Source organism: Nothoprocta perdicaria, unplaced genomic scaffold (genome assembly GCF_003342845.1).
Source record: "Nothoprocta perdicaria isolate Ctin4 unplaced genomic scaffold, notPer1 scaffold_102, whole genome shotgun sequence".
Taxonomy (NCBI): domain Eukaryota; kingdom Metazoa; phylum Chordata; class Aves; order Tinamiformes; family Tinamidae; genus Nothoprocta; species Nothoprocta perdicaria.
The window spans coordinates 154,528-166,643 of NW_020454117.1; the positions used below are offsets into that span (position 1 = coordinate 154,528).

A 12,116-nucleotide genomic window follows, 5' to 3' on the forward strand; every position below is an offset into this window, starting at 1 on the left:
AAATGATGGCATAAGAGTAAAAAAAGAAATAATTTAATGCATAGTATAATTATCAGATTAGTTCTTAAATACAGTAATAACATAAAAAAAACAGAAATACAATTTCCCATAAACTATTTTCTGAGATAATACAAAAGGCTTCTTAAAATAAATGTCTCTGTCCAACAGTATTAGCATTTACAATGGCTATACATGTTTACAGTTACAAATTCAAACAATTCATTCATAACAAGGAGTTATATTTCACTAGTACAATAGTGAATTCATCACATTTCTAGTAAAGCTGCATCGTAGATGTTGGTGTTACTGCCCGTGACTATCATGCCACACTGGCCTATATGATATGCCTCAGCACCTTTCTCTTAGCATTGGTCCATTTGCTCAATCTCTTATTAACTAGAACTAGTATTTGCTGCCTTATTAAGGCAAAAATCTTGCATCTGTTCATTTTTAACCCTGCTGCTGAGGCAAGACGTATACTTGAGTCTAAATTAATTTGTCTGTGTATTTATAAATGCAGGTCATATAGCTGTCTTTTCCCAGGTATCCGTGACTAACAGTAGCCAGCTGTTGAAGTATGCAGCTTATTTGACCTTGGAAAGATTCCCCAGACATTATTCAGATGCATTAGGGAGCAATATACCTCTTATCCATGGCATTGCTGTAATCACTTTAAATAAATTTACTAGCTCTGTGCCAGAGGCCCTTTACCTGGCTGTACAAACAGCACCACTGAGTTTTCCATTCATCAGAAATATTCTTGCATGCAAGTGCAACAGRACTTTGCCAAGACCAAGAATCCACACCTATCTGCAGGGCACTATGTAACACGTTGACAATGGACCCTTGGAACATTTCTATTTCACATTATGAAAGAGGAATAACTGGTCAGTTATACATACATACATATACATATATATATATGTAGATATATATATGTATATATATATGTATGGTGAACAAGGGGATGGTGAGTTTCCCAGTTCACTTAAGAAGATAGTGCAAAGGGCTTCCATGTAACTAAGGAAAATAAAAGAGGCATTTAAGTTCCCACATTGCTCTGACAGGAAAAAACAAAGGGAAAAACACCACTGACCTGAGGATAGGTGGATATGAGTATGAAGGATAAAGCAGTGCAGCTAACTTTGRATAAAGAAAGAACAGAATGGAAAGGCATGCAAGAATGCTCTTAAAGCAAGTGCAAGGAATGCARAACTAATTCATAACACAAGTCAAAGTCAATGGAGCATGTACCAAGCATGACACATGATTTTCACAAAAGCAAGTCAAAACAGGTTATTGATATATCAGGACAATGGTAGTCAAGGAGGTAGTAATGTTATAGTTCTACAACACTGTTATAAATATACCACATTTTCAGCTTACCATACTGCATCACACAGAATTTACAGAGCATCAACATCATTAGAAGTGTTTCTGTGTAATGAATAGCTCCTAACCCTTTACATTACTGGTAGACCTGTGAAGGCATTCTCAAGCATTCAAGGGAGAAGAGGAGTCTTTCCATCATTCCTCTGAAAGGTAAAAAGAATACATTATTAGCATTGAAATGAAACTTCAGTTTGACACTTCAGCATATTTTTTCCTGTCCCCTTTACATTGTTTTCTTTTCCTGTGAACYCTGTCAATAATTGAGGAACAAAACAATGCTGAGCATTGTAACTTGAGATCTATTGMTCTCCTGCTCCTTGCTAAGTACTGAAAAAGTAAAAATGAGCTAAGCACAAATACTGCTTATATATTCTGTACTGTGATGTGATAGCTAAACAGTTCTCATCATGAATCCTCTTATCATCAGATGAGAAAGAATCCTAGGGTAAAATCTAAACATGGMAATTTAARCATTTCCTGAATATTCCWCAATTTTCTTRRTGTATTTCTGAAAAAAAAAAAAAATCTCTCTAAGTAAATAGTTCTCCCTGAAGAGGAGTCGTCCCTCTAATGCACAGCACTTACATGTTAATGTAAGAGAAGCTGGATCAAGCTTTAGCTTTGTACATTCAGTTGTCCCATGATGAACAGTATCTTCTTCATCATAAATATTTTGACGCAAAATGTTCCTTATAAASTCTGGATTCATTACATTTTCCATAAACCCCTCTGTTGATGGTGGTACAGAGAACTCCAGCTGATAAAATACAGTAGCACTTTCATTACTGAAAGAGAAACATTCAGGTATGAACATGTGCAAGTAAGCTTTGAAACACTTTTGATAGAAATGTTGGCACTTGTTTTTTTTAAACCTGTTCTATGAAAAAAAGAGAAAAGCCTTCAAGCTTCCRGGTTCTTCTTTCACTTCTTTCTCAGAGCAGCTGTCGTTATCAATGAAAGCTGGACACACACCTGAAGCCAATCTGAAACACATTTTCAAATGCACAAAGTACAGCTGACTACATACCTGATAGGCCAGGGTTTTCTACATTTGTTCTTAATGAGAACACAACAATAACAGCAGAGGTGACACAAGACTCTGTTCATAACCAGTTGAGAACTTGCCAGAAGATTTGGTCTCCTGATAACCAATAGCTGACACAACCCAGCCAGGGTTTCTAACCCACTTCCTGGGGCGGATTATGTAAACCACTCGACTAGAGTCCATTTCATCATTTCATTGCTTCCTATCTATCAAAAACACTACCTATAATTAGATCTTCGCATTTTATCTAACAGAATCTTTCAAAAAGAATCAGAAACATTGACATTTCAACAGAAACATCAAAAAGAAGTTGGAAAGTCAAAAACAGAAAGAGAAGGGGTAAAGGGAGAAAGGGAGAGAGARAAAGAAGAGTTATGCAATACATTTGCAGAACTACAGATTTGTATTTAACGTCCTAAATCATAATTTTTAGCTGAAATACTGTTACAACACAGTCATTTGACAGGGCAGTTATATCCTAGTTTGGTGATTCATTAGAGCACCTTCACCAAAGTACCCTCAGGACAGCCCCTCATCCCAGCCCATGGGGCCTCTCTTTCTACCCTCTCTCAAGTACTCAGACTTTCAAAAATCTCAACTTGATTTCTCAGTCACAATGATTTCCAGTCCTTCTTATTGCCTTTTTCACATTGCTTTTTCATAAACTCCTGGAGWAGCTGTCAGTCCTTGTTTCTCTGAAATCGTTCTGTGGCAAGAGCAGGCTAGAGCTGAGCTTTCCAGCCCCTCATTTCTCTCTTCAGCTCAGCCTCCCCTTTCATCGCAGGACTCTGATAGCTCCATAGCCTAAAACACTAGTGTCCTAAACTCGTAAGCCCTTCTCTAGTACCATTATCTACTGAGAGTAAGATCTTCCTTCAGCTCTAGGGTGAAGCTTTTCCTTGACTCTTTAAGGTAGATGGATGGCTTTTCACTTTCTTTCTATCACCACTCCTCTCCTGTTCCCATCAGCCAAGCTTCTCCTACGCATATAGTCACCTCTCACCCGGGCAAGTCTAAGATTTGCCTTCTTCTCTGCCTCTCACTTCTGCCCTTCCAGCCTCTCTACAGCTTTGAGATTGGCTCCTGTTTCCCAAAACACAGTGAAGGACAAAAAAAATCCAAATGAGCAATGCAATATTGTGGTTTTGGCTTTCACATTTTGCCGGTCCTTGTTGCCTTTAAGCTCTTTTGGGAACAAAATGAACTATTCTGCATGCCCCTACCCCAGAGACACTTTTGTATTTAGTTAAGATGGTTTAAGCTATATTGCTCTCAAGTGGTTCCAGTGGCCTATTTTCTTTTAAATAAATTTCCTTAATTATATCAGTAAGGACTGGGACCAAGTACAGCAGATTAACAGTCAAAAATGTTACTGTAATTATTTGTTATTGGCAGTGCTTTCCCTTTACACTAGAGAATACTTCTACCAGTTTTCACAATCTATATTAATTATTCCACCCCAAAACATCCTTTTTTTTTTAGATTTAAATGCCTTGTCTTATATAGGCACATATATATTCCCTATCAAAAATTTATAAATATCAGATATTTTTWATGATAGAAACCACTTACCTGAAATTCATCACTTGAGCTGACCTAAAGTAGCGTCCTAAAGCAGGAGACGAACTATAGACTTCTGTTAACTTGGAGAGAAAAAAGGAAAAGAAAAAAAAAGTATATATTTCTTCTATTCGCTATTTCTTTTCCACACCAAAGAAAGGGCAGTGAATCATTCTTTTAGGGTGTTGCCCAGGGCATAAGCACAGGTGTTGAATGTCAAATACCAACAAATATCTGTCCTGGAAAAGGTACACACACGGGCCCTTTGAGCCTGACAGACAAGTTAACCTCTGTATCGGAGTGATTACTATATTACCTTAACACAATAGAGTCAGTCACGGCAAACTAGGAGTATGTGATTAAGCTGCCAAATCCAATTTATTTATTGGTACCAGAAAGCCCTTCTACTGTTACTTCATAGAAGGAAGGGTCTCCTTTCACAGTAAGTCTAAACCAGTCCTGCCATGCCTGCTGAGCTTACTTCAGCTGTATTCAGAGCCATGGTGACTCAACGGAAATGATAGCATTAAATCAGCTCATCATCACACATTTGTGGGAAAACAATACACAGAGATTAGGCTAGATGACTCCACAGGTTCCTTCTAAACAGAACACTCTGGGAAAAAAGTGAAGACTAATTCTCAGTGATTATTAACATTTAGGCAAAACTTCAAACTTTTTAAAGCTCTGCAGCTACTCATGTGCTTAAAAAGAAGCATTTTTTCCCCCAAATCAGGATTTTAATTTGTGTTGGAAAAAACAAAGCTCAGAATGTAACCTTGTTTTTGTAAATTGTGTGAGCTTGCAAATGACTCATTTGCTGTACAAAATAACAGAAATTTCTTAAAGAGAAAAATAATCAAGCCTTGTTACAAGCAGAGTTATCTTTTCCAGGAACCCTGTCAACACATACCCTCTTAGTGATGTCTTCAGAGAAAGTGTATGGAAGACCACACTTCAAACTGAATTTTCCAGAAAAACTACGGTAGTTTCCACTGTGTAGTATTGCATCAGGATCCCAATAGTCATCTTCATCTGTATAAATATCTAATATTCAAAAAGAGACAGAAAGAGACGAAAAGTTGTCGTCAGTAGAAATAGGAAAAATACCTTCTTGGCTTTCTCTAGAGTGGCTTTCTCACAAATTTCCTAAGCAATGATAGTCTAGAAGTGACAGAGAAAAAATGCCAGTTACTTAAAGAAATGTAACATCACACAGAGATCCCTCATCCATGAATCTGGCAGATGTCTGCTGAAACAAAAGCATGTGGAGGTGCATGCCTACCCAAACAGCCCCACAGGTGTACACACAGCTAAGGCCGAGTACTTCATCTGGCCATCACAACCAYGTCAGCAGTGAGCCATTACACTGACAGGGACTAACAGGCAATCAAAAATAATGTAGTAACCTGGCATCTAAACTGTTCTAACCCTAGGGATCTTCTTATAACGGCACTGAAAATCTACCATGCATCCACCACTCAATGCACAATCCACCTTCTGCAGTCAGCATCCAAGCCAGCAGCAGTCAGCTTGCAGGAATTTAAAGGATGCTATCATTCCCATTTACACTGGAAGATGAACCAAGAGGAGGATACTTACTAGAATAGAGAACTAGGCTGATAAGAATTACCAGGAGGAGCACTATGAAAATTGTGGCTATGAGCATCCATAGTTTACATTTCCAGAAAACGACATTGCTGCACGATTTCCAGTGATCTCTGTTCTAGTTAAAAAGAAAAAAAGTGAATGTTAAGATAACATTATGATAACATAAGGCAGGGAGATATTATTCAAACATGTCTCTACTCTCACATTTAAAAACAAAGAAAAATTTTAAAAAACAACCAAACCAACCAACCAAAATAAACAGAGGAATGGTCTCATTGTTGAGCAGTGTCCTACATCAAAGGATCCTGCTTAATCAGGATCCATAAGTACTGTTGTGCATGGGAATGCAGGCCTGCAGAATACAGTGGACATTGACAGGGAGTCAAGTACTTGAAAGTGACCCATTTAATTCCCTACTTATACAGAATTTCTAACTCTTGAATCAACCATAAAGCTAAGGTGCTACAAAGGTACTTTCAGAGTTTTAAAATTTCTTTGAATTAAATCTAATTTCTTTTCTTTTTGTATTTATTTTATTTTGTCCACAAGCTGTCCTTTTGAGGCTTGCCACCTTTTCCAGCAAAAAGTGTGGGTGGAGGCCTTTCCAAAATAGAGATTCCAGAATTTCCAGATTATCAGCCTCAGTAGTATCGATAATATCAGTGGCATTGATAATACCACCCAATGCAAGTAGAGTGCTACTCCTTAAATGTTATTGCATTAAGGAACATTCTGCCTTTTTCTTTAAAATGTTGAATATTTGAAGATGACTTTGAGCATTTACTAGAATTTTTACCACAAATCTTACAACTGCTAGGAGATCATAAAGAAATTTTCAAGAGAAATTGTGCATGCAGGCCTGTTCATATAATGGAGCAAGGACAATTCCTGCCTTTCATTTAATTTTTTATAAGATTTGAGGCCGAGGTAAGAATTAATCTTTTATTAGTTACCCACTCCAGCACAATCAATTTTAGAAATACACTTAAATGGCACAACAACACAAACAAGAAACAGAAGACTGAATGAAGGACTAGAATTATTACAAAAGTAGCCCATCCTGCCTTGATTACCCCCTCTTCTCCACACCTACTGTAAATTCTGACATAATCTCTCTATTGACTCTATGACCTTTCTGAAATCAGTTTCAGGCATGGAAAAGAACACTGTGTGAATTGTCAGGGCCACACACATGCAGAATAAAAGGAAACAGCTTAATAGCTGCGGGCCTTAATTCAGATTACTTTCTTTTAGTATTTGAACTTTCTAAGAACCTAATAATTTTTGTGGAGAACTTTTTTTCTGAATTTAASTGAAGTTCACCAGCAGGTTTTTGGACTGGTGACAGAGGCACAGAAAAAGAAGAGACACCTAAATATCCCAGAAGCATCATTTCTAAAGGAGTGGAGGAAAAAAATGAAGCCTCCAAGTGCTCTCTACAGACACACCTGCATGTACAACTCTGCGTTGGTGGAGAATGATCAACAACTGGCTGAATATGGTTTATCTTACAGTGTGCATTTGCTGATGTATTTGATATTCTTTTTTAATGTATTGGAGGAATGAACACTCAGTTTAGTATTTAACACTAGCATATCATTTTGCATCTGGCAGGAACACTAACTCCTGGCCAAAGTACAACTATGAGATCAGCTATCATATTACAAGCTGATATAGGCAGTTATCAAGCMCAAATTTCTACTGGGAATACCGTCAACATACTCAGACCCTCACAAAAACTCAATTTTTAGTCAAGCAAAGTGAGTTGGTTTCAAGGAAACATCCAGCTCTTTAAACTTTCCTCTCCTAGCTGGCCAACACCGTCTGGACATTGCTCACTACATGGTGAGGCTGCTGGGAATGAGCAGCAGGGAAAAACTCTCCACTGGACAAGGTGGTCATTATTAATTTTCTGTCCTAGCACAAAGCAGAGCATAACAATTTTCCAGCAATACTTATGGGATACGAAGCCAAACACCGGAATCAGCAGCAGAAAGAGAGCCMCAGCGAAGAGTTCTAGGAAAAGGAAGGCTCTGAATCGAAAGTTAAAGTTTCTCAAGAGAGCCAAGCTGACACAGCTGACCTCTGTGTCTACTCCACTCCCTATCTTATTCCTCCTTGCATTCCTTCAGCACTCGTGTGGCTTTCAGCGAGCTAGTCCAGCCCACCAAACCGGAGGAGAAGTAACCTTCCCCTGGCCACCCCCTTGCAGCATGGCAAGGACTCGGTATTTGCTTTTCCTGGGGAATGAATCAGCCTGTGAGGAGGTCTAGTGTCATGGAGCCTGCTACAGCTTKTCCTTCTGCCTTTAATCAAGTCAAGATCACTGTAGCACAGTCACCTGTTAGCTAAACACCGTTCCTCTGCCGACTTTACTCTGTTCCATAGCTTCAAGCTAAGGTAAATGCTAGGTGCCACATTAACTGAGGTTTATGTGTGATCTGTTCATACAAATTCGTAATTGTCAGCACCCACAAATTACCCGGCAACGAGAAAGAGACACTGACATGTCTTAAAAAGGTCTGCTGCAGGGCATCCCGTTTTCCAATTCATTTGTTCTCAGACAAAACCTATTTATATACAGGTTTTAACATTTCCCCTTTCTAGTTTTGAGCTGGCTCCCACTAATACATAGCAAAAGAAAGTAAAACTCAGGACTACTAAAAATAACTTCATTTATTGGGTTAAAGTTCACAAATAACCAACACACACACAAAAAAAAAGAAAAATGCTCAAAATAAAAAAGGAGGAAAATAAATACATCTAACACCTCCAACATTTACTTTCAAGTGAGCAGCCTTTCTCCTTCATTCAAACAACTAACAGTCTCACAGCGTGTTCCCGTGAGGGAGTCACTTCATTTGCTGTATAATATTTCCCAACAGCTCCATAAGCATTGAGTAACCGAAATTCCTACCTTTTGTGTCGCAGCCGCTTGTGAATTTAGAGGCTCATTGTGATCAGCCTCCCTTTCCTCCCCGTCAACCTCTTCTCTTTGTAATTCAATATCCTCCTGCTCCCGCTCAGAGCTCTGCCTTCTCATATCTTCTGCTCCCGTGCGAGGAACTTTACTTCTAAAGTAAGTGAGGAGACAGCTCATTTCCTTCTGGTTTCAGGCACAGTTATGCCCGTAGCCGTCCCGGTCTGAGGCTGGAGACGACAACAGCAAGTCTTGGGATAGTTTTCGCGGGAGTGATCTCGAAACACTCATCAGCAAGGGGAATTCCTTGGAAAGACAAATACGTATTTGTCCAGCACTAGCTGCAGAGAAGAGGGAGGGGGAGGAAGTATCGATTTGCCCAGTCTCCAGAACCACAGCTCTCGTTCTGTGCAATACCAGGCTTTCCAGTTTGGCTGCCTTGCCCCACCAGCCCTCARCAAGCATGAGCAGATGAATAAACCTCTGGCAACACTGTCATTTGCTGAGGTGATTTAGAAAGGCACCAGATTGCTTTCCCTGCTGTTTTCATATGGGTTAGTGAAAGACTGTTGCTGTTTATCTGCACAGCTATGCCAGAGACATGGTTCTGAACAGCACAACCTGAGCTGGGAATCGCATAGCTTGTGGTTTGGCCAGTCTACAAAGAACTTAGACTACCTCTGAATATCTGCAATTTTAATCTCCTTGTATAGTCTCTTGAGAAATGCATGCTGTGCTATGAATTTCCTTGCCCTGGTTATCATACAGCCTAAATCAGATGTCTGGCGCTAAGGAAKTCATCCTACCCAAATGAAAGAAAGAAACCATGGCATTGAGACCTGACCTGCATTTGCTTCCCAAATGTGCTATCCTATGGCCCAAGTCACTCATGACAGCTTATCAGAGCCAGAGACTAGTTTTTCCCTGTCCCTCCCTTGCTCTGCCCATCCAGTCTCCCACATCTCACCTCCTCCCATTTCTCCTGTGCCAGCTCCATCCTCATGCCTCTCTTTGCTCCTCACAGGGCACCTCTCTTCCTCTGGTCAAGAGAGTCTGGCACATGGCTAGTAAATGCCCTCTTGCTCCTTTTCATCCCTCATCACAGAAGAGAACAGAGCTTTTCTCAACCTCTGTCCCCAGCCAACTGAACATCCCCTCTCAGCGCTATTCCTTCTTCCTGCCAAGCACCAAGGACACTTCCCCACTCACACCTGCCCTACACCCATCACCACTATTTTCTTGTTGTGAAGCACCTCTGGCTACCAGTGCCTGGCCATTCCCCTGGTATACAGATTCCTGACCCAGGTAACAGTCATCAAGGCAAAGGCACTCCAAAAAGCTGAGCACAGGGCTTGCCTTCATTCCACMAATAAAAAGAAACACAAATTCTGTGTCCCACCTTCAGTTTGAGAGGATCCTCAAAAGTCCGGAGGACTAAGCATGAAAAGCAGTCATCAAGATCATAATGGTTCTGTGGATCCTCAGGACTTTACTTGGGAAAAATCTTCACTAGAAGAGTCTACCTGCTGAGTTTCGGTACTCCTGCTGGGGATGAACTCCATTCATTCTATTCCCCCTCTTAGTGACAGAGCTTACCTTCCTATTGCCTTGCCTTCCTATTGAACTATCTGAAACCAAAGRACTTTTTCTAAGTCAAATGAGTTAATGTTTATAGATCCACACCCAGCAAAAGCCAAAGTCCATTTACTTTAACCCTGATTAACCGTACAAACACTTGAACTTGGTCTGGCCTGAATTGAGATCTACATGTGATGCCTTCCTTGAATGTAAACTAATAGACTTCTCACACATGGAACTGAGAAGCTGTTTAAAAAAAAAAAAAAAAGGCAAGCTGAGAACTGATCTGAACTTTCTGGTCTATGCTCGTATCCAGAGCAGTTCATCAGGAAAATTGTTTTCTTCTGTTATAAAGACTTCTCTGGTTTCAACACCAGGAACAGAAACAAACCTTAAATGAGCATTTTAGTAAAATGAGCAAACCTTGTTTTGCTTTACAGCTTTACAAAAAGAAAAAACTCAGAAGTTAACATGTAGTTCTGAWCACTCCTAGGAATTAGGAGTTTCAGAGGCACAATGCAATGAATAATATGTAGCCATTTGCTTATTTAGCATATTTATTAGAAAGGAAGAAAGGAATCATTGAGTCATCTTTAGAGATACTAAAATACCCAAAGAATATCATTTGAGTATAGCTCACACAGTATTTGTAAGCTTGACACAAGCATTTTTCAGGGGAAACTACCCAACACTAGCTCAAGAAAGGAAAGAGCAGTATCAGTCTCAGACACAGGAATCCCACTGTGTGCATGTAAGTGCCRTAAGTAACTCATTCCAGCACCTTCCCCAYRTGCTGTGCTAAAAGGTAGGTCTRAAGCTAAGCAAGAATCACATGTTTATCACTGATATCACATGGTATCACTGGGACAGAAAAATGTATGGGTACCAAGGAGTAATATTCAAGTTGCCTGTTTCTTTTTCCCACTGTAAAGGTGAAACACAAATCCTTCCAAACACCGAGCAGAAGTTTAAGACTGTCTAGGAAGCACAGACAGATATTCGATTAAACTGAGCGCCGCTGATCTCAAATCTCATAAATGTCTTGGGAAACCTTAAATTAGCTAGGCTTGGACCTATCAGCTTGTCAGGAGATTATTTCTTCCATTGATGGATTTACTGTTAAAGGAGTTAAAGGAGTGATCCTGACAGAGACATGGCTGTCACTTTCTCCAACACTTTCTTTGAGATCAAGGGTTCATCTGGCCGCACAAGGAAGAAGACTGGATGAAAAGCCCTGATCCTAAAACGCTGCTCACTGACGACCAAGGACGCCAGGAAAAGCAGTGGGAATCCATCAGGAGACTGTCCATAACACCAGAGCAGGAGCTTGAGAAATGCGTTTGTCACACATTGCAGACAGATATCAGGTCTAGTCATACATCTCTACTTTATTCAGGTGAACATGAAGCTCCTAGCACCATAGCAGGGTACCGCCAAGGCATTGGTCTTCTATTATCACTCAGGCACCAAGCTCATACTTGTTTAAAGATGAATGATGAATGACGTCTTGTTGCGATCTGCCTCCAAGTTCTATTTATAAGGAAACTGCACCTGATTTGGGTGATTTCACTGAAGTCTAATATCAAAGAAAAGAATTAACTGATATTACTGATATTACTATCATAATTAGCCACACAGATGAATATGTCCATAAAGTCTACAAGGAGACCAGAATGTGAGAGCTGCACAAGTTTTTGATATTCTATTGTGGAATTAGTAATTTGTCAGATTTTTAGAATTTGATTAAAATGTACATAATTTTCAATACATTTACTTTATACAATTTATTACAATTAATTCCAAGTTCCCCTTTCCTTAAACTCAGTATTTCCTTCCTCTTACTTAAATATAATTCCAGAGAAACTAAATGATGCTCTTCTAGTCCTTTCAAGAATGTTTCCTGCACCTTAACATACWTAGTTAGGTTTTTTATGGTTTTAGAAAATAACAGGAGACAATCCAAAAATCATAGACCAGAAAGGAAAATTCATGCAATAGCAACATCACTAC

At 39.5% G+C, this 12,116-nt stretch overlaps 1 protein-coding gene across 1 annotated transcript; it reads right to left on the minus strand.

Moving 5' to 3' along the window:
- Positions 1–947: 947 nt before the first annotated feature.
- Positions 948–8,651, minus strand: CUNH3orf52 (chromosome unknown C3orf52 homolog). The gene is made up of 6 exons (XM_026041928.1): positions 8,526–8,651; positions 5,600–5,723; positions 4,911–5,044; positions 4,010–4,080; positions 1,978–2,177; positions 948–1,535 (listed from the first exon to the last, which is right to left on the minus strand). Coding segments are annotated over exons 1-6 (657 nt in total). The 3' UTR covers positions 948–1,533.
- Positions 8,652–12,116: the final 3,465 nt, after the last annotated feature.